Genomic DNA, 23,924 nt, shown 5'->3' on the forward strand with positions numbered 1-23,924 from the left:
CAATGCTCTGGACCGACTCATTTGTACATACTGTGGTTGGTCCCATCATCAGCTCCGTGTTTGACACATTTGGGATGTTTTACCCTCTGACAGACAGATCCCTTCACATGTGCAACGCTGATTTCTGAAAACGCATCTCTCTCTGATCTAACTGGACATTAATTGTCTTTGTGCTGACGTATTTATGCCTCTCAGTCTTACAGCACAACTAGCAAATCTGATCTCTGACAAGTTGGCTGAACCTAATCAGGACAGATCAGCTGTTACCCGAGGTGCCACAGGCTGTAATTTAAGGATCTTTACAGAGTTATCACTCGCCAGAAAGACAAGGAACTATAAATTCTGTCAACACAAATCCCAAAGTGTGTGTTCAAAGCAGCTGTGGCCTCCCCCGCCCCCAAGAAAACATAGCACTTGTCAAACAAATACCTGAGATAATTGATAAGAGGGAATTAGAAGGATATAGCTGATACAGTGATTGTGAGGATATATTTTTAAAGGGAACTTTAGAAGCAGAGCGTTGGGTGTGAAGTGTTGTCAAGCATAAAGAAGGGTCGCAGGGAAGAGATGGACGGCAAGTCTCCACAATTCAGCTACCACTTATCATTGGGGGGCTTGGTTCACATTTGCCTCGCTCTCTAAACTGGCAAATGCCCAAACATCCTAAGCCTCGAACGAAATCTCTTGCTGCCGAGTCGGGCTGCCACCCGGTGACAGTGCCTTGATCAGAGGCAGGAGGCCGGGATTATTGTCAGCCTGTCAGCACCGTATTATTCTCTGAAGACCCCTGTGGTTTTCTTACGGGCGCAAAAAGAGGGAATATTAGAGAAAATAAACTTCTTTCTTACTGTATCGCTTTGGTCCATCTTCCAAACAAAAGGAAAGGGTTAATGTGGCGTCATCTTCAAAAAACTCGGTGGCAAACGCATCCCACCAGAGGTTGTCGCTATCCTGCAAAAAGACAGATCATTTATTTAACAGGCAAGAGTGGGAAAATATCTCAAAGAGGAAAAGAAAAGGGAAAAAGGCAGAAAAATCTAGTCATCGGTGGCTTGGGACTTAGCATATGTATGTGGATGTTCTGGAAGGGGTGTGGGCAGGAGTGTGGTCACTCTTCAAATTAATTGCCTCGAATGAGGACTGAATTCCAATTCAATAAATGAGTTAATGCAAAGCAAATGAAAATTAATTCTCGAGGACATATTTGGGGAGATTTAATAAACATATTCTGGAGCACAATGTGACATTTTTTAAGAAAAAGTTTTGTTTTTAATGTAAAATGCATTCAGCTTTTTCTCTCTCTCTTTCTCTTTGCTCATTTAGGAGTCCGATTTTACAAACAGAAAGCACAATATTACAACCAGGTTAAGGAGAGTACGTTTTTTCACAATAATTTATTCAAAATAAAAGTTGTGTGTGGCTTGTAGCCTTCCTCTATGCAAATATCCCTATAAAAGATACAGGTATTGCTACACGGATTTATGTAGAAAGATGAGTTTGTGCACAAGCAACCATCACATGCATATGGATTGTTCTTGAGGACTGGTTTAAGATTATAGGCAATCACTTGCTCGTTATTAAATCAGTTATTAAAAACAGAATAGTTCAGCAGAATGCAAACCATCCACATGAACTCTGTTTGTTTGTCTTGGGTTGAATGTTTCCCTTGCTCATCCAGAAAATAATTTGAAATTGGCCCAGTTGAAGGCCATTAAAATCATTGCTAAGCTTCAAGGGCAGGGGAAGGGCCTCCTCTAACAGGGAATTAGGAGGGTTATACAAAGTGTTACATTTAAAAGGGGGAATCATACCTGGGCCTCATTCTCTGTATAGTGCTCGATTTACCCTCAAATTCTTAAGCACAATCTTTTTACAGAGAATTGTTGGTTAGCGCCAGATTTCAGGGCAAGATGTTTCCCAGCTGCCTGTCAGATGGCAGAAGGACACAGAGGGGCCCGCTGCTCCTCTCTTAAAGGCCCCCATCCTGGGGCCCCCGCCAAGGTCTCACCAGCCTCTCTTCCTCCCATTAAGTTGTTCTGCTTATGACAACATTAAGTTGTTGTCACTGGCAGGCCTTGGGAACAAGCCTTCAGTCCCAACGGGAATAGATAAGGGGCCACTGAAGAACGACGCTCTTCCTCTTTTCAGAAAAGAAGAAGCTTCGACAAATGAATGTCCTTGTCTCTGTTTCTCTGGCCTCCTCCCAATCGCCATACCAAAAGCCAACACTTTTCTTAGTAGAATACAGTAAATATAAAACCATCCAGGGGTATATCATGACTCCACATACAAACTACCCCCCTCCCATCTCCCTTCAGAAACAAATGTTTATTGAGCACTTATTACATGCAGGCCCTCGGAATACACAGCAGGATAAGAGATTGGTCTCTACCCACTGGCAGGGCGCAGCCGACTGAGCATCAAACAGACAGCCTCACTCCACACCTGAGACCACGGCACACGGCCTGAATGCTGTGGAAACTGTCAGAGCTTCTAGAAAAATCAGTGGGCTTGGGAGTGAAGCAGCAGCTGGGGCAAGAAACCCTATTTGGGAGCCTGGATACACAGGGTTTTTTTCATTTCAAATTGCTATACGGATGGAAAAAGAATAATGCTTAACATTTATTGAGCGCTTACCACATGCCAAACACTGTTCTAAATACTTTATATACGTTTTCTCACGCGCTCGTCATTACCACCCTGATTCTTGGTTTTGTTTTGTTTTTTTCCCTTGTCAGTACGATATCAGTTTCTTGTGAGTAGGGGCTGTGTTTTGCCTGCTTCTCCATCTCCCAGGCCCCAGACGGTGACGAGGCCACGGTATTACTCAACGAAAGCTGTTCAGTGACTGGCTGGAACTGCTCACGCTATCATCCCAGTTTTACAACTGCAGAAACGGATTAGGTGGTGAAGGTAACTTCCCCAAGTCCACTCGGCCGATAAACAGCAGAGCTGGTGTTCACATGTAGCTTTTTAAAATACTCACGTTCATGCCATAATAAAGTGTGGTGTCAAAATGCTGGTTCAAGGAATGATTGTCCCAGAACTATATTTTAATCATGTAATACGATATTAGAGAGAAAGTGAAAGTGGGGGGAACGCTTTCAGAATTCCTATATAGGGACTGGGACTCTCGGACATCTGAGATCTGCCCCGGTCTCTGCCGACTCATTTCTCTGGCGTCCTTGGGAAGGCAAGGGCTAGGGTTCAGAAAGAAGGAAGGGAGATGGAAAAGGGCATATTTTGTCTCAGGCTGGTTTCTCTTCCAGCTCCTCGCTGTACGTACTGTCCCACATGCCAGGACTCACGCCCAGAAAGAGGCCGGCACCATGCGGTAGGGCAGGTGGTATTACAGCACTGGTGGAATTCGTCCTGTGGGCAATCCTCAGAGGAGGCTCATCCTGACACCACCTCTTCCCAGCTATGTGGACTTGGACAACTTATTTTACCTCCCTGACCCTGTTTCCTTACTCGGAAATTAAGGATAACAATAATGATAATAATAACAACAACAGTAATAACTATGTTCACAGTAGATGCAACAACAGTTACATTAATAACTATTTTGCAAGGTAGATGTGAAAATTCAATAAGTTAATGGCTGTAACGTGCCCAGAAGAGTGCCTGGAACACAGTAAAGATCAATACAATGCCCCTTTCCTACCTTTATCTACCATCTTTGACACCATTCCTAAGGGATGAAGCATTCCATGCTCTAAAGAACTCTACATCAAAAATGTTTATAGGGCTTCCCTGGTGGTGCAGTGGTTGAGGGTCCGCCTGCCGATGCAGGGGACACGGGTTCATGCCCCGGTCCGGGAAGATCCCACATACTGCGGAGCGGCTGGGCCCGTGAGCCATGGCCTCTGAGCCTGCGTGTCCGGAGCCTGTGCTCCGCAACGGGAGAGGCCACAACAGTGAGAGGCCCATGTATAGCAAAAAAAAAAAAAAAGTTTATATATCAAGCATGTCTCCAAATCACTTCAACTATTTGTAACCCATTTACTTGGCAACAATACCTGTCTACAACACAGTGAAAACTCTGAACGGAAATTGATCAAGGCCCAGTGACTAGATCAGTTCCTCTACCTCCATTTTCCTGTCATCTAATTCCTGGTTTTCAGCACATCTGCTAGAAAATGGACTAGTGGAAGGTAAAAGCCCAGGGAGAACCCAGGCTGATCTGAAGTCACTAGGAGAAAAGAAAGGATTCAGGCTGTAAGGAGGTGGGAGAATTGTCTATGAGCAGCCATACAGGTTCCACGGGGCCCAGACAAGTGAGTGTTGGCAGAAATCAAGGGGGGAGGGGGAGTGATGACCCAAGAAGGGGGGATGACATTTGATTCAAACTAACTATAATGGTACATGAGATAAGTCAATGTCTCAGGAAATGTCAGGACGGTTTTGGTAGGAGAAGGTCATATCAGCTGACTATACACACACAAAAAATCAATTGGCTTTGGTCACAAATCTTGCAAGAACATTCCAAAACTAAAAATGTGATATGTGCTTTCACAGGGCAAGACACATAATAGGTACATAATAGAATATATACACATTTTGGCTGATAGAATGAATGAGTGGATGAAAGACTGGAATTCCTTTTCGTTCCATCAAAAACCCAACTCAAGAAAATCACTTACACAGCTTTTGTGAGCTCTAGATGGTTGACCCTACTTTGTCTATTGGCCAATATTTTTAAACTGACACACAAAAAATTTGGATATTATTTTTAAGCTATAGTTGCCAACTGCCCCCCAACACACATATATAAGGCTTTTGAATTAGTCCTTAGTTATGAGAGGAAAAATGCTGATGGAGAAAGAGAATTAAAAAGTAGTATTTTTAAGAAAGCATTACTAAATGTCAAGTACAGGCCAGTCTTGATTTGGCTTTTTTCTGAAGGAAGGAGATCGTGGAAAGAATACATGTTTGGGGGGCCCTGGGTTAACAGTAGTACCCATAACTCAATATTTTCTAAGTTTTTTCCATGAATTGAACCATCTTATATTCACAACTGTCCTAATTGCCCCCAGGGGCAGAGCAGGCATCCTTAGAAGAATTTATACCCTTAACCTCTATGTTACATTGGCTTCAACATATGAATTCTGCCTCTTATTCGCTGATGACCTAAGTCAAGCCTTCTAACTTGTTTGCATCTATTTGCTCATTTGCAAAGTGGGAACAATCAGTTCAGTGGACTGTGAGGGCTAAGGAGAAACTGCCCAGAACATAATAGTTGCTCAATAAGTGGCAGCTATTATTATTTTTTCTTATGGTCTCCTTTGACCTTCAGATATTTATAAACAGAGAAACTGAATTTCAAAAAAGTTAAACTCCTTAGTAAAGATCAGACAGCTAGAAAGTGGCAAAGCTAAAGTTCACATCCAAGTCTGCGTAATTCCAGTCTATTTTTTTAAATAGCAAAATTGAGAGGAAGGTACAGAGAATTCCCACACCCTCCCTGCCCGTACACATGCATAGCCTCCCCTGTTACCAACAGCCCTCACCACAGCAGCAGATTTGTTTGTTACAATTGATGAACTGACCAGGCCAGGTTTTCTCCAAATAATTCTGCTTAAAAAGTGATTTTCCACCTTAGGTTGAAGACAAAAAGATTCACAAGAGTAGAAGAAGAGGCCAGCATTAATTAGCAAGAGGAAATTTTGCTTGAACAGATCTCCTCCTCCAGTTCTTTCAGATTTTGCCCACTTTCCCCCAACTTCATGTTGTTTTTCTGAAAATAAACCTCCTCTTTGAACAGCCCTTCCTTCCATTTGGCTGGCTGGTATAGTTCCTGGGATCAGTGAGGCAATTTTATGGAAGACATTTGCCTAATGACTAGGCCAGGAGTCCAAGCAGCCACTGCAATGCAGCTACAAAGACCTATGCTAAACCAAATACGAAATCTCTGGCAGAAGATCTTACAGTGTGACTGGTGGAATCTCAGTCCTCAGCCACGGAGCTGAGCTAACAGCCTCATGAGTTGTGGACAATGATAAAAAAATCAGTGCCACCTTTATTCAACATCTAGATGTCAGTCATCTAGATGGTCTGAGCCTCGCAGACAAAGGCAACATGTACAAGAGACCAAGGAAATATAACAGAAAATGACTGGTCACGATTCTGCGGTTCTATCTATCCACAGGCTAACACTTCTGTCTCCTGATCGCATACTTGGCGCCTCCATCATTGGAGAAATGGAAGAACCAAGGAGTTCCCTTGGGAGCAGGTCACATGGCCAAGTCCAATAAGCTGACCAGTAGGAGGCTGTGTGAGGAAAGTTTCCAAGGCTGTTTCGCAGCAAGGATTCCAAAGAGGAGCTCACTAAGTCTGGTTTCCCCTAAGGTGTGAAGGGAAGGTAGGATTTTGCTGCCCACTCTCCATGCAGGCAATCCCCTCCAGTCAAACCAATGTGGAGAATAACTAGGAAGGGCCTTGAGACTGACCAGCAGGTCCAGATCAACCTCTCAAGACTTGGAGGTAAAGGTTACGACAAATGCCTTTAAAAACAAACCAATAGCCTGAGGTTTTTGGTAGGTGGGGTGGCCGTGCACACCAGTTACTGCCACATAGCATAGATACAACATTTGGTGGATATATCGGAAAAGACATTCTATCCAGGGAAAAGCCACTCTTAACCGCTCTGGGGACCAGCATGGTCAGGAGTTGGCCCGTGGAGCCAAAGGACCCAGCAACTTACCTTGTCGAACCAAGGGTCCGTCTTTAACCATTTCCTGCCTCCTTGTCTTTGCATATGTTGTTCTTTTGGCCTGGCATGTGCAGCAAATACCAAGTCCCAGTCCTTTGATTCCTTTTTTCCCTGTCTCCTGTGCTGGGAAAGCTTGATACCTCTACCCCTGTTCGAGTGTGGATCATATTATAATTGAATCACTGCCTTGCAATATAAATTTATCTAAACTTGCGGCTGCTGTAGAGGACCATAAGCTGCTAAAGGATAAGGACCAGGCATTAGGCATCTCTCCATCCTCAACAGATCTCCCACCTATAAATTACCCAGTAGGGAGTAGAACAGATGGTGAGGCCGTAACCACACAGTAAGATTCTTCCTCGGGGCTTCCCTGGTGGCGCAGTGGTTGAGAGTCCGCCTGCCGATGCAGGGGACACAGGTTCGAGCCCTGGTCTGGGAAGATCCCACATGCCGCGGAGCAACTAGGCCCGTGAGCCACAACTACTGAGCCTGTTCGTCTGGAGCCTGTGCTCCGCAACGAGAGGCCGCGATAGTGAGAGGCCCGCGCACCGCGATGAAGAGTGGCCCCCCCCTTGCCGCAACTAGAGAAAGCCCGCACACAGAAACGAAGACCCAACACAGCCAAAATAAATACATACATAAATAAATAAGTAAATAAATAAACTCCTACCTAACATCTAGGTATTGAAAGGTTGGTTTAAAAAAAAAAAAAAAAAAGATTCTTCCTTGAAGATTGCAGGAACCTTAAGTCTAAACTCAGTGGCTAGGGGACCAGGGCAATGTACAAGCAGAGTCTTCTCTCTGTCATGTCACTGTTGCCTCACTTTTCATCAGTGGACGTACCAACCATGCATGTGACAAGTTCATATTGATGCAGAAATTACTTCCCACCTACACTGCCATTCCACTGAACCACCTTTGGGCATTTTTCTTGTTCTTTTCAGTGAAACATTGGTTAAGTGAATACACTTCATTGATTGTAACTTAAATAAGTGATGTTTAAAAATAAGTAAATAAATAAGTGATGTTTTACTTTATGAATTTTTAAAAATAGAGAATAGAGATAATATAGTGAAGGCCTATGGCCCATTATCCAGAATTAACAATTACTAAAATAATATCTTTCTTTCCTTTTTAAAAGGAATTAAAAATTATAAATAAAAATAAACGTCCTGGGTCTCCATAGCTTGCTGTATTTTTCTCTCCCTTCCCCCAGGCTCCCATAAACAACCATTTCGTGAAAATCATATGGCCCTTCCTAGCCCATCTTTTATATTTATATACATACATAACTCTATTCATATATAGCCCTGTTTTATGTTTTTAATATTTTATTTAAATGATATCATACATTATGTTTCCTTCTTTAAACTTTTTTTTTTCATTCAACATTGTGTTTTGGAGACGTCTCTATTTTATATATTAGGGCCTCTTCTTTCCTTATATAAGCTACATGGTAGTACACTAGATGAAAAGAATATATTTTATTTAAGCATGATCCCTAGACAGTTTCTAATTTTTTGCCATTACAACAATGCTGCGATAAGTATCTTTGCAGTGTCCCCTTGTGTTAATGTGTAAGAATTTCTCTGGGGCATATATTTAAAGCGGCCACGCCTAGGCATAGGGTGTGCACTTGTGTATATTTTGGCTCTCCCATTAGGAGGTCCCTATGCTTCCAGATTGATGACTTCTGGTCTGAACATGAACGGGTAGAGATGAAACTAAGAGCATTTCCAAGCGATATATTTCCAAGTGAGACCTAATAACAAGATCCACAGCATTACAAAACAGAGTCCAGCTCTGCCAGGAGAAGGATGAGCATCTGAAAGTTCAAAGAATATGCAATGATGGAAATACCACTACTAATAAAAGTTTTCCTATCATTCTTTTAAAGGCAGAGTGTATCCCAGGGACTTCATTAACCAAAAGCAGGATGAGTTCTTGACACAACACAAGAAAGGAAGCATAGTTGCTTCATGGTCCTCCGAAATGGCTCATGAGACAGAATGATTGAGTACCAAACACCCCAATGTGTGCGTGCACAGGTAGGGAGTGAGGACCATCTAACTCCATACACTCTGCCACGAGGATCTCATGGAGGTCATGCTTGCCTTTTCCTTTCAATCCTGGCTGTTGTTTAGTACCTGAACAGTGCATATTTAGTGCTTAGTGAATATTAATAAGTAAAAAGTGGATTCTTTTCCCAAAGCTGGAAAGTATCAATAGCAGAGAGCAGCCTCCAGGTAAATAAAGACGAAATTAACTCAGCCTGAACCCAGATCCGGGTGGAGGGGTGTGGCCTACAATTCTCCGTATATCTTAATTAGGTAAAAACACCATTAAAGCTTCTCCACTCTAAGTAATCCCCACTATACATTTCTGTGATGAAAATCCTTGGTCCCTTTGTCCCATCTCACAGGTGAGCCCAAGTAGCCCCGGCAGCCAAATCCTATATCAGGATGAGAGATGCACTCAGGTCAAATGGCAGAAGAGAGTTTTAATTATATTTAAAAATCCACAAAAGCATTTTGCTTCCAACTCGGATTCTCTTCCATTCCTATCTCTGTCCCTCTCCACCAAAAACAGGATCCTGGTGCCAGGGTTGCCCCCCAGCATCTTTAACTTAAGCACTGACAGGTTATGTGGGATTTTTGCCAGAGTAATTATTTTTCAATTCAACAATAATGAGAAATTACCATGGCAACCACTTGTCACGTGGCACACATACACCCCCTCCAAAGGATGAACCATACATAAAGCATCTATTTCTTGAAAAGTGTGTTTTTTCAATGAAAATAAACTTAAACAGGTCAAAGTGGAGAGAATGTATGAAGGGGTCTGGAAACGGGAAGATGAGGAGGGCATTGACTTTCTTCAGTATCTTGCGGTTCTAGAAAACAATGATATCTCCTCTCCCTACTGTCTTATACACACGCACACATAGACAGCGCACTATTCATTTGTATCTTACCATTGTGGTCACTCCCATCTTACACATGTCAGTTGACCTCTCTTAGAACACACTGCAGAAAAAACATGTGTCTCCAGGACCAAGACTGATGCACACTTGGCCAGACTTGCTTTCCCTAAATTTCTTTGCCTGTCACTTGCATATGTTGAGACAGAAGATAATAATCTCCTGCCAAATCTCCTGGCTTTCCCTTTCTAGAGGCTCTCACACACTGAAGGGGGTGCAGGTTTTTATTTTCTCTAACTACAAAGGTCTTTTTGCTTCCTTCATTTCTCCAAACCTAGGAGTCTTGTATCAAACCATGTTTATTCCAAATTAGCCGCATTTAATAATAGTAGTCAACAGTTACATAGCATTTCCGTGTGCCGGCCACCATTCTGAATCCATTGACTAATATAAACTCCTTGAAGCCTCACAATGACCCTAGGGGCTAAGTCCTATTATTCATGCCATTTTATAGATGAGAAAACTGAGGCACAGAGGAGTTAAATATCTGCTTAAGACTATGAAGCTAACAAGCAGCAGAGATATTTCAAACACTGGGACTCTGGCTCTTGAGTTTGGGCTCATATAAGCGCTTTACTACGATGTTCTTTGTCTAGAGCAAATGTTCTTGAAACTTTCTACTGTCTTCTTAGTTGTTTCAATCTCCAATTAATGCACTGAATGTTTGGGGTTCTGCTTCCTGAACAGACAGCTCAAAGCAAGGCTTTCCATCACATTGATGGAATTCTACATCGAGACACAGAAATAAAATAAGGTAAGATCATTTGCTCTCACTAGCTGGTAATTTTGAACAAGCATGTAATGAACACAGGGAGAGAATTTTAAATCCCCCCATTTTATTTAATGTTATGGAATTTATTTTTTTTAATCTCATGTCCCAGAGGTTGTAGTTTTTTTATATATATTTATTTATTCATTTATTCTTTGGCTGCATTGGGTCTTTGCTGCTTTGCGCAGGCTTGCTCTAATTGCGGCGAGCAGGGGCTATTCTTGACTTATTGCGGTGGCTTCTCTTTATTGCGGAGCACGGGCTCTAGGCACACAGCCTGCAGTAGTTGCAGCATGCGGGCTTCAGTAGCTGTGACACGCTGGCTCAGTAGTTGTGGCTCGCGGGCTCTAAGAGCACAGGCTCAGTAGTTGTGGAACGTGGGCTTAGTTGCTCTGTGTCCTATGGGATCTTCCCAGACCAGGGCTTGAACCTGTGTCCCCTGCATTGGCAGGTGGATTCTTAACCACTACACCACCAGGGAAGTCCCCCAGACGTTGTAGTTTTATTTTGTTTTTTTTTTTCTCTCTCATTCTCAACTATGACTTTGTTTATTCTCAACTAAATTGCATATGATTTAACAGTAAACGTTACCATTTTAAGAGAAATTCTAAAACGGCATGTTACTAAGAGAGTAAATTATGTGTCTTGATAGAACATCTCAGGGTTTCACTCACAGTTCGAGGCTTCCCTTTTAGAAAGGGTCTACTACATTTCACTCCCCTGTGCTGGTGCCTTGGGAGAGACATTTCTTAAAACAGGCAAAGAGACAGGAATCGGCGTCCAGCAGATATGCCTCTGTAGCTAAATCTACATCAAACACCCCAAAGACCTGGAAAAATCATGTATTTCAATCTCTGCCCGTGACCTACGGAAGTATTAATTAATTGTGAGGATTCCAAAGAGAAATGCTATTTACAATAATCTAAAAATAATGACTAAAATGTATACAAGTTGAGGTGCCAAAAATAAGCTTTGGATTTATTGCAACTATTATGAAATCATAACTTTTTTTTAACGTTTGGATTGGTATCAGCTTTATGAGGGCAGGATCTCTACCCGTGCCTGTGTATTTGCTAACACCTGGCAGGCATGCAACAAATAAGTACTCAATTACTTGATTATTTAAATTATTTCATTTAACAAATAAATATCTGTTTAATTAAAACCAGCATATTCTCAAAACCCTGAAGAAACACAATCGTGTTTTCATGATGGTTGGACACTTCTATTCTCTTTTTTGTTCACGTCTGTTAAGCAGGGGTGTTAAATATTTAATGAGTGACTCAACGAAAGTGCTTAGGAGTTTCACAACGAATTACTTTCTAGTCATCACAGAATCCTTATCAAGTTGGTACTTTTATTATCCCAATTTAAATGGGGAAACTGAGGCCCCAGGAGGTCAAGATATATACCCAAGGTCACAGACCAAGTAAGGGGCAACATTGGGATTTGGTTCCTGAATATTGTGGTTCCTGAATGTTTGTTTCTAGCTGCAAAGTTTCACTGCCTATTCTCATCTATACTATTCTGGTGTGAAGGAGGCGGAGTATTTTCTTCATAATTAAATTTCCTCTGTCAGACTCCAACCTGGAAACACGCACTCTGACATATCAAAAAATAATATACTAGGGACCCTGCGCAAACCCACTTTGAAAATGACCTAGCGAAGCATTACTCTAGCAGCATGGGTCTCGCTGGTGACAGTTCTGGGCGGCGAGCACCATACCTCATATTACATCATACCCTCTAGGTGTGAGAGGTCCTGAGAGGCAGGATAATGTGATGAGGCAGCAAGTTGTATATCTTGGGAAAAATGCACCATAAAATCAGGCACAAATTTTCTGTTCCAACATACTCACAGCAGACAATGAAAGAACACTTCTGGAAAAGCTTGCAAGATGCAAAAGTTTAATTTTGTGACCTGCCCAACTGCATCGGAATCAAATGACAGGAATAATTCTTAGAGTTACCACTCAAAATCGGAAGGCCATGCCAGGACTGAAGCAAGAAAAGAAAACTCGTGTTTTCCCCTCTTCTTCCTTGGGAAAAGGGAAAAGGTTTTTGTTCACAAAGATAAATAGAAGAAATCCAGCATAATCTCAAAACTCAGAAGGAAAATAACAGGTTTCTCTTGATGACGGTCGAAGGCCTCCATGCTCTTTTCAGTTTACACATCTGTTTATTGGGGTCTTAGATTCCCTCTAAGTCTGTATCCCAGCTCCCAGCTTCTCCCTGGCCTCCAGATCACTGGCTCCAGCTGTGTCACCAACTTCCCCCCTTGTTAACCAAAGAGGCATCTCAGACTGAACATGGCCAAAGCCAGACCCACTCCTATTTTTACCACACCTCAAACCTATTCTCCCCACTCTTTTCTATGTCAATAATGTAATTCCAAGTTGTCATTCTCTTAGCCCAAACTTTTAGGACATATTCTTGACTTTGCTCTTTTCCTAAGTCCACACCCCCAATCCAACAGCAATCTCTTTCCAACCTAGAATGGAGCCCACCCACATTTCTCTCCCTCCACCTGCACTCCTTGTCTGGGCCTCCAGTACCTCCAGCGTGGACAGCAGTGATTGCTTCCTAATCTTTCTCTCTGCCAGCACTCTGCTTCCCTGTACCTGTGCTCTGCTGAGAAGCCTGCATGATCTTTGAACAACACCCACTAGATTGCATCACTCCCTGTCGAAACCATCCGGTGGATTCCCATTGCTGCTTTTAGCCATGGAGCAAACTGTCCTGCGTGGTTGGGACTTGGTATTTTTCCTTGGCCTCAGTTCCCTTCATTGAACACAGCTCACAAGCCTGGGCTCTTGCAACACAGACCTTCCTTCTAACCCGGGGCCACACTCTGGTCCACCACAGAGACACTTGCACTCGCTGTTCCATCCGTGAGTGATGCCTTTCCTCTACTTGGCGTAGCTTTCTCTTCCTTGTCATTCAAATCTCAAGTTCTGTGTCACTTGTCACTAGTCTATAGGAGCCAACTTTTTTACCTAATCAGTCAATGTTTTTTCTCCAGGAGGAACTTATCACTTGATTTGGTCTATTTGTTGTCTTCCTACCTACTAAAAAAACATAAGCTCATTGAGATTCTGCTGCCCACTTGGCTGTAGAACCTGGTACACAGTAGGTGCTTAATAAATGATGGCTTGAATAAATGAAAATACCAAAAAATGTGTTACGAAAAAAGAAAAGAGAAATCTTATCAAAGAGACCACACTAATCTCTCTTTTGGACTTCTACAGGGCAACAATTCCCAGATCCAGACTTGTCACAGCACATTTGGCTACAACTACATAATAGAGTACTAGGAATCTACCAGAATCTTTATTCCCTTTAATTTTTAAAATAAATATATATCATGAATTAAAAGTATTAAAAATATTCATGCCCTTTGACTTAGTAATTCTATTTCTGGGAATCCATCCAAAGGACATAATCCAAAACTATGTAAATGTTTTATATGCAAAAATATTCACCACAGGAGCCTTCATAATAGCAAAAAAAAAAAAAAAAAACTAGAAACAATGTGCTGTCCTACAAGGGAGAAATGATTCCAGAAACCATGATAGAAAGAAAGAAAGAAAATAGGAATCTTTAAACATAATGTTTACCCATGGTTTATAATAACACAAAGGCATGCTTAGGTTATAATGTAAAATTAAGAAAGCAAGATGGATAAACAGAGCAGTAGGGCAGAATGGAGGGCTGAGAGACAGAAGCATGCATGGGACCTGGGTCTATGAAAGAAGTGGCCTTATGGGGGAGGGGGAAAGGATAGACAAATGGGTAAGTAGTGTTGGCTTTTCACATGGAAAAAATAAATTTGATTCCACTTCACATAACCAAATATAAATTCCAGATGGATGACACATATAAATGAAGAAAAACAAAGTTTTCAGACTATTTGAAGAAAAGAGAGCATATTTTGTGTGACCTCAGAACAGGGGGAAAATCTGTAAACAAACACAAGACAAATCATGAGAAACAAGCGATCCATTTGAATCTATCAAAATATAAACATTTCATATGACAAAAGACATTGTAAACATGCTACAATATAAATGATGAGCTGGAAGAGGATTAGTAACTAGGATATATAACAAACTGTTCCAGATTAAAAATCAATAACATATAAAAGAGCAAAAAATGTGAAAGTACCATTCCCAGAAAGTGGTCAATAAAGCAATGAAGAGATGTTCTGTTTCACTTGTAGTCAAGAAAAGGTAAATTAAATCCAAGCCCTTGAACATCCATGTGATTGTCAAAAAAAAAAAAAAAAAACTGAACTATGCCACACATTGCGGGAGAGCTGAGGAAACGGGAACTCTCATGCACTGTGGTCACTTCTCATCGTAGTCTGAAAGCCCCGATGCACAAGGTAGGCAGATGCCAGCATTACCCACCCACTCAGCACCTACCACTCTCCTGGACGTCGTTGCAGCCTGACAAACTTTCCCTTTATCCCTTCCGTTTCAGTTATGAAAACTTGCAATACTCCTCTCACCACACATATTTATTGTGTGTTTAATTATGAACCAAACACTGTGCATTATATATTTCAGGCTTTTGAGCACGATCAGGTAGCTACTATTATTATTCTCCTTTAACAAGTGATAAAAAAAACCCCAACGCTCAGACAGGTTACTTAATTTTCCCATTCACACAGCTGGTACATGTTGGAATCAGTGTTCAGAGCCACGTCCTGGCTTCAGAACTCATCCCTTTTGACTGACATGAGACAGAAAATATCAGTAATAAGAGATCACATATAAGACTTGTACATTGCTTCATCATTCACAATAGCCCAGAAATGGCAACCGTCCAAATGTCCATCAACTGATGAACAGGTAAACAAAGTGGTATCTCTGTATAATGGAACACTATTAGCAATGAAAGGAGTAAAATATTGATAAATGCTTTAACATGTACGGCAAAAACATTATGCAAAGGGAAAGAAGGCAGACACAAAATGCCACATATTGAATGATTCCACTTGTATGAAATATCCTGAATCCTGGCTCTGCCACTTACTAGCTGTGTGACCTCAGGCAACTTACGTAAGCTCTCTCTGCCTCCACTTCATTGGGTGTAAAATGGATACAATAATTCCTCACCTTTCGTTGTGAGGATTATACTAGATAATACACGGGCCAGTGACTGGAAGAGAGTAAACACCCAATAAAGGGCATTATTACTAAGTGGTGGAGAAAGTCTCAAGGCCAGGGTTGGGTGAACATTAAATAATATATATCAGTGATACATCTCATAGAACAGCCCACACACTTGACAACCTGACAGCCTGGGGCTAGATGTCAACAGCCAGCACGTCTTTGCTCTGTAACCCTGGGCAAGATATTCAATCTCAGCTGCCTTCGCTGTGAAAATGGGAACCATAACGGCCCCTGCATCCCGTAGTGCTTCTGTGACGATTAAATGAACTGATACACCAGACGGTACACTTAGTAGAGTGTGCGGTACTCAAGGAGCGCTTATTAATTTTTACCCATCATTATTGGTCTGGCCATCAGTGTTGGGTGGCATTAAGGGCACCCAAGACAGAGATCTCTATCCTCAGAAAATGTATAATCCAATTATCCGGTGGTCCCACAATTGCTACTGACAGCAGATGCAAACAAGGACACCCTCCTCTGTCTGTCTCCCTCTCCAGGCTGCAACCTCCTCAAAGGCAGGATGAATGTTTTGTTTTTCACCATCTCTCTAGTGCCTTGCACAGTGCCTGTCTGGGAAAAAGCAAGGGTACGCTATCCACCAAAGTGAGTTTACAATGCAGACCTAAGGAAGAGAAGCCTCTGTTTTGCACGCCAGCCTCAAATCCACAGTTGCCTGTGGTTCGGGGCTAATTTGCATCTCAGCATCTCTGAAAGCTCTGCACTTAGCTATTCAGTTTGCTTCCTTGTCAGCTAGATATCACAACTTGCAAGGCAAAAGAGAGCTTCAGAGAATTGTGGCTTGCCTGCGGGCAGCGTATTTGTTGATGCGGGATTTTTCACTTTCCCCCTTCCATCTCCACTGAAGGCAGAAAACTGAGTTCTAATTCTGATCCTGGTAATTCTTTGCTGGGTGACCTCACACAAGTACAAATCAAAGACTCTTAAGTGTTTTAAATGTCCTTAGGGGATGTGCTTCAGGCCTTGATTTCTCCATCTGCCAAGTATAAGGATGATTCTAAGGGTCCTTCCAAAGGCATCCTGATAGAACACTCACTTCTTCAGGGATTATTGTTCAAAAACAGAACGTGTCCACCTTCCCTAGTCTTGCTTTCAGGGAAAACATTTTTGGGGGATCTTGGTCAGGGCTAAAGTAAAGGCATCATCATCACCAAAGGATGTAAAAAGGAATATTTCCATCACCTTCCAGGGTGCAAGAAGAGTCTCCATAGGGATGGCAAATGGATTTTAACCCAAGTGGCCTCCGTGATGAACTGGTGATTGTTACTTACCTGGACTCTGAATCCATTCTTACATGCAACTGATATTTATTGAGCGCTTACTATGGGCTAGACAATATCCTAGGCATTAACGATAAAGCAGTGAACAAAAAGGACATAAATCTCTGTGCTTGTAGAGCATACACAGTAGTGGATGACAAACAATAAACAAGATAAATAAGTGAAATATATCATTTATCAGACAGTGACAGGTGCACAGAAGAAAAATAATAAAGCAGGAAAGGGGGACACAAAGAATGGAGGGTAAGAAAGGAGAGGTGAGATTTTAGATGGGGCAACCATGGGTGGCCTTGCTGGAATGTCTCTTTAGATCAGGGTTTCTCAACCTCAGCACTACTGACATTGGGCTGGATAGTTCTTTGTTGGGGGAGGGGGAAGCTATCCTGTGCATTGTAAGATGTTTGACAGCATCCCTCGTCTCTACCCAAGAGATACCAGTAGCATCTCCCTTGGTTGTGACAACCAAAAAATGTCTCCAGACATTTCCAGATGTCCTTCAGGTTGACCACCACTGATTTAGGGTAAAAACCTGAAGAAAGAGAGAGAAGGAGCCACACAGAGGTCTAGAAGGATCCTGGGCAGGCACCAGAGGCAGAGGGGTGAACAAGTCTTGGGTTACCCGCCTTCCCCCAGTCACAGCCAATTTATATCAAACAAATACCTTCTTAAGTATATTTGTTCTCAAAAGAGGGTTTGGTCAGTAGAGGTGAGGATCCAGAAGTGCCCCAGCCTGGAGGTCAAAAGATCTTGATGCATTTAAGGAATGAAAAGGAGGGCATCTGAGCCAACTATTGGGAGCCAGGAGTGAGGCCAAAGATGAGCCTGGTGAGGGCCCGGGATCTCTTCCTACCAACGAGACCTCCTAGGAAGGCTTTAAGCAGGGAAGTGTCGTGATCAATTTAGGTTCCAAGGACCTTCTACGACAAGACCAAGTGACCACCACCCCTGAAGAGCTGTGTGGCCCTGGGTGAATTACTTCACTACACTGGCCTTTAGTTTTCTCATCTGTAAAATGGGGGATAGGGACAACATTAGTACCTGCTTCACGGGTTTGTTGTGAGAAATTATCAAAGGAGAGAATCTATGCAGAGCATTTAGAACTGTGCCTGGAACACAGAGCACACCTGGTCATAAACTTAGCCTTGATGAAGAGTACTCTCCTTAAACAAATGTTAGCTCTTCTTTGCTTCCCTTTCTCTTGGAAGCTTACCAAGGCCAAGCTTACCAAGCGAAACGTACTGCAGGTGTAGCTTTCATATCCACCCTCCCCGTCCCTGCCCTGCCCTGCCCCCACCCACACCCCCAGGCCAGCTCCAGCCTCTGCACCCAGAGCCCTGCATTTCTACTTCTAGGGCACCACCCGCTTGCCAGCTTCTCTGCACACCCGGACTGTATATTCTCTATCAGTAGTCCTTATTGGGGACAAATACTTCCACTTGAAAACCAATGTCGAAGAGGCCTTCTTCTTCCTTAAATATTTTAAGGCCCCATATACATATAACTCTCAGTCCTGCCTTAAGAATGAGTTCCAAAGCAATCAACTGTCACCTCTGAGGGTCATCAAACCATCCACCCATCTAATGACAATGTACTACTTTCTTATAAGACATATAATGCTTACACAATGCTTCTACATGTAAAGCCTTTTTCCTCAATTCACGTTCCAGAGAATTTCTGCCAGCTGACCCTTGCACAAGCTTCCCTTCCCAGCCCTCTCTGCCCTCATCCCTCTCCCCTCCCCCACTACCTTTAGCAGCAGTAATTCCATCCTGCTTAACTTGGATACGAGCACCTGCACAGGGCCTGATACCAAGCAGCACCCCTTCTCCACCCCAGTCAGCATCCGCTGGAGGGGCTGCTGCAAGCTCGGTGACGTCACATACTGAATCTTGTGTGATCCTCATACCAAGAGAGTACGATGAACAACACAGGTGTTTTGTAAACGAGCAAGCAAACAATGTGCTCAAAGTTTACCAGGAAGCAAATATCAAAGTCATAAGCTGCATATGAATCTTCTAACTTCCAGTGGCTGGATTTCTATTTTGAATAAAATTGCCATTTGCCAAAACTTAAAAAAACAATGTTTAGACTCAAACTATGTAACATAAATATACGCACAAAAACATTGCTTGTGTGTTCCTGGGTTTGTTATCATCAACAATAACACGGTAATAGTAACAAAATAAATCACTAGCAATCATTGAACATTTTCTCTGGGCCAGGCAGTGTGCTGAGCACTTCAGAAAACTATCTCATTGAATTCTTCCAACATTCCTATGAGCCAGATTTTATTGCTTCCAATTGACAGATGAAGGAAATGAGATTTTGACCAAGACCACTTCATTAGTAAATGATAAAGGCAACATTCAAATCTAGGGAGTTGTGATGGTTAATTTTATGTGTCAATTTGGCTGGGCCACCGGGTGTCCAGATATTTGGGTAAACTTTATTCTGGGTGTTTCTGTAAAGGTGTTTCTGGATGAGAGTGAGTAAAGCAGATTGCCCTCCTGATGGTGGGCCCCATCCAATCAGTTGAAGACCTAAACAGAACAGAAAGACTAAGAGGAAACTCCACTGGCGTGAGCTGGGCCATCAGTCTTTTCCTGCCCTTGATTGGCACTTAAATTGTTGGCTCTCCTGATTCTCAGGCTATTGGACTCAGTCCTGTCCTCAGTCTCCAGCTTTCCAAATCACCATGCAGATCTTGGGGTCTGTCAGCCTCCATAACTGCATGAGCCAATTCCTTGTAATAAATCTCTTTCTATGTATACGTATATCCTATTGGTTCTGTTTCTCTGGAGACCCCTGACTAATACAGTGGTATACACCTAAGCTCTAGAATGTTTCCATTCTCTGTATTAAGTAGAAATAGAATTCCTTTTATTCCAGTGGAGAAGAAGCATTAATTATCAATCGTTTGCAGCAAAGGACTCACTAACATATTGCACTAGATGTAATTTGTTGCGTTCCCACATCTCAGAAGCAGCTTTTTTTCCCCTGCTCGCTTATGTTTTAGAAAATCACAGTGTAGAAGGGATCTCAGAGATGGCTTTGGACTTCCAGGAGCTTGGTTGGCATTGGAGCTCTGACACACTCTGCATGGATGACCTTGGACAAGTCATATTACTTCTCTAAGGAGGTAAAATGTGGATTACTTACGCCTATGTCCCCCAGGGTGCCCTGAGGCTTAAAAGAGATCAGGTATTGATTATTTCTAATTTCATTCTTTCCAAAACCACAAAAAAAGTTAGCAAGCAAGGGGGGCTGCTGGCCTCAGGAGCAATGCACCATGAAAAATAGATACTAATTCCATTTAATCTGATTCTTGTCCAGTCATCTTAACCGAAGGCTAAAAATGATGCTGCAGTAATAAAGGGAATTATAATACACGATCGTAGAAGCTTGGAGAGCAATTCCAGCACAGAAGCAAGCGATTATATATTGCAACAAATTAAAAACTCAGAGAAAAAGAGGGGAGGGAGAGGAAGGAAACCAAAGTGCACTCAAATCCCTCAAGAAACGCTACTTAATAAAGCAAACTCTATTTTCCATAGAATTCCAATCAAGGAGCATTTCGGCCACATGGAAGCAATTAAAGACTTCTATGATTTAATGAAAATGCGGAAACCAAGGACAAACAAAACAACTTCTTAACATGAGGCCACTTCTCAAATCCCTTCCATCCAACGGAAGGACACGGAATGGCTGAAAGCTGGTACCAGTGACACAGGGCTCAAATCAGCCAGAGGCGTGATCTCCAAAAGTCCAGTCTTCCTTGCCTTCTGCTAGAGCACAAAGAACACAGCGCTGTAAACAAAACAAAGACAAACATAACCAAGCCTCCATGGGTGGCCATTCAGACCAATGATCTCAGGAGGAGAAAATTCGAGGTCTGGCTTCTCCTCCCTTTGGCTTTGATAAAAACCTAGCCCCATTCCTTAGCAGGATTTGATCATCCTTGGGGCTCCCCTTTGCCAGCCATAAACATCCAACGTAATTTTGATTTTAAGCAACTTCCCTCACCGCAGAAACATACATAAGTCACGCTCCTGTGAACTGGAACTCTGCCAGCTTCAGGAGATGAAAAAGGAGACAAGTTTATCTCACTGACATCATTCCTTACCCTGGGGCCCCTGGACCTTGCTCAGCAGTTTTTTTCTCTGTGCTCCCAACACCACATGCTAATTTCTGCTTCCAGGTCTTGGCACTTACTGTTTCCTCTGCCTGTGGGGCTTGTCCTCCAAAGCGTCAGACTTGAATCCCCCTTATTATTTAGGTCTCAGCTCAAATGCCAGAGAGAGACCTTTCGTAGCAGCATCTAACTGAGGAAACTCCAGTTACTCTACCCAATATCATGCTTGATTTTTTTTTTGAGCACTTATCGCCATCCTAAACTACCTATTAATACATCAGTGTATCTGCTGGTTTAACCTATGCCCTTGCCCAATCTCTTCTCTAGATAATAAGCCATGAGAAAGCAGAAATGTTGACCTTTTATTTGTTCACCGCCATGTTCCCTGCTCCGAGCACAGTTCCTGGCACACAGTAGGCACTTAATAACATCAGTACAATGAATGCATAAAATGGTAGGCTGCTTGGAGTTTCTGAAGTTTTGGAAGGACTGCTGTAGCCAAGCAGTGTCTATCTTATTCATTCATCCTTTCAATACTTGTTGAGTACCAAGTATATTCCAGGAGCTGGGGAAACAGCTAAGAATTAAATCTGGGTCTTTGCCCATAAGGAGTTCAGAATGGAGATGGAGAGAAAGAGAAAGCAGCCCCCTGCAGGAGGATGTGAGGTGAGGAACGTGTCAGGGTGCCAAGGAGTGGCTGGCACGTGACAGTTGGTAATGCTACCTGGCCTGAGGAATGGAATTTCAGAGGTCCTCACTGTTAAGTTGGTGGCTGTATTAATTTCTTGTGACTGCTGTAACATATGGCCACACATTGGTAGCTTAAAACCGCAGAAACGTATGCTTCCACAGTTCTGGAGTCTAGAAGTCTTAAATCAAGGTGTCAGCAGACTTGGTTCCTTCTGAGGGCTATCAGGAAGAATCTGCTGCATGCTTCTTTCCTAGACTCTGGTGGTTGCAGGCAATCCTTGGCATCCCTTGGCTTGTAGCTGCATCACTCCAATCTCTGCCTCCGCTTTCACATGGCCTTCTCCCTGTGTGTCTCTGTCTCTGTGTCTCTATTTTCTCATAAAGACACCAAACATTGGATTTGAACCCACCCGAACCCAGTGTGACCTTATCTTAACTAGGTACATCTTCAGAGACCTTATTTCCAAATAAGGTCACATTCTGAGAGTCTAGGATTTGGGAGACAGGGATACGAGGAGAATGTACTATTCAACCCAGGACAGTTGGCTACACCTTAGTCTCTGATTCTGGAAAATAGATTTACTTTCACGAGCACTGGTTGTCTGATGGATTCAGTATGACAGAATTTTACTCTCCGCTGAACACATGGGTATGCCAAAGTGTGAGGGGTGACCCACATTCTTCTTCTCCCCCTGATGTATTCAATCTACCAGAGGGGAAGAGCAGTGAAGTAGGTCAGGGGCTGGCTGCTGACACCTCACTGCCCTGCCTTCTCCCTTTCAGCCTCCCTCAGCTCAGGGCTCTATCTCCTCTGCTTCTGCTTTATCTCTTGGTCTGTGTTCAGCCAAGGGGGAGGCACAAGCCCAGTGCAGGGCTCCCTCTTGGAGATACCTTGTAGGAAGACTCATTCTGAAGCACTCAGGGAAGCTAAAGAAACTGCCACAAATTATAGCTTCTTCTGCATGGCCTTTGAAATCTCAGCCTTGTGTCTCTGCTGTCCATTCTGGTTCTAAATTTAGCCTGGATCCTGAGCCGCTGCTCCCGTATTCCTAGTTCATTCTCCTTACAAGTTATAGTCTGAGCTCCTCTCAGTGATGGAAACAGAAGCCTCTGAATCCTAAACAGAAGGCCAGAGTATGGAGACAGCTAACTGTTTCCCTCAGTGGAGAGGATCTCAGCCACCTCCGTGCACCCCAGAGCCCAGATATGCCCAGGACATCCCCAAAGATGTCCTGGGACTCAGTGGAGAGATGACAGACACAGGAATCAACCAGCCCAGAGTCCAAATCTGAGCCCTAATGTTTATTAGGCATCTCACTGTAGACCAATAGCTTAACCTTCTTAGCGACTATTGCCTCATTGATGTCAATTCCTCCTGTACAGGGTTAAAATACGCATTACATTTAAAAATAATAATGCATATAGCACAGTTCAAGACACATAGGGTGTGCTCAATAAATGTTTTTTTAATTGCACAAAGAAAACTGAAAGACCCTAGGGCTTCCCTGGTAGCGCAGTGGTTAAGAATCCGTCTGCCAATGCAGGGGACATGGGTTCGAGCCGTGGTCCGGGAAGATCCCACATGCCGTGAAGCAACGAAGCCCTTGTGCTACAACTACTGAGCCTGCGCTCTAGAGCCCACGGGCCACAACTTCTGAAGTCCGCGAGCCTAGAGCCCGTGCTCCGCAACACGAGAAGCCACCGCAATGAGAAGCCCGCGCAACGCAACGAAGAGCAGACCCCCACTCGCCGCAACTAGAGAAAGCCCGCGCAGCAACGACGACCCAACGCAGCCAAAAATAAGTAAATAAAATAACTTTTAAAAAAAGAAAATTGAAAAACCCGATATATAGAGAGACAATAAGGTTATGAGAAAGAGAGAAAACATACTGGATTGAGGTCTGGAAAGAAAGACCTATATTTTCATTGATAGAGAAATAGAGTTTTTCCTCTATGGTTTCTACCTCATCGTTCTTTAGGTACTTAAGTAACTTACACGTCACCTCCTCAAGGAGACCCTGTCAAACAAGCTGTATCTAAAAGAGGACATCTCTCCTCTATTTAGACTCAGTCCATTTTCCTCATACTACTTAGACAAATAATGATATTTTTGTGTTTTATTTACTCCTGTGTTTATTGTCTGCCTCCTGTTCTAGACTTTTTGCT

At 42.9% G+C, this 23,924-nt stretch overlaps 1 protein-coding gene across 11 annotated transcripts in view; it reads right to left on the bottom strand.

Moving 5' to 3' along the window:
• Positions 1–23,924, bottom strand: part of LDB2 (LIM domain binding 2) — a 382,561-nt gene that overhangs the window by 241,158 nt on the left and 117,479 nt on the right. For all 11 annotated transcript variants that reach the window (XM_032633518.1, XM_032633519.1, XM_032633516.1 and 8 more), the window contains exon 2: positions 849–951. In XM_032633518.1, the coding sequence (XP_032489409.1) occupies positions 849–951 (103 nt within the window). The remainder of the gene's footprint in view (positions 1–848; positions 952–23,924) is intronic.

Source organism: Phocoena sinus, chromosome 5 (genome assembly GCF_008692025.1).
Source record: "Phocoena sinus isolate mPhoSin1 chromosome 5, mPhoSin1.pri, whole genome shotgun sequence".
NCBI classification, from domain to species: Eukaryota; Metazoa; Chordata; class Mammalia; order Artiodactyla; family Phocoenidae; genus Phocoena; species Phocoena sinus.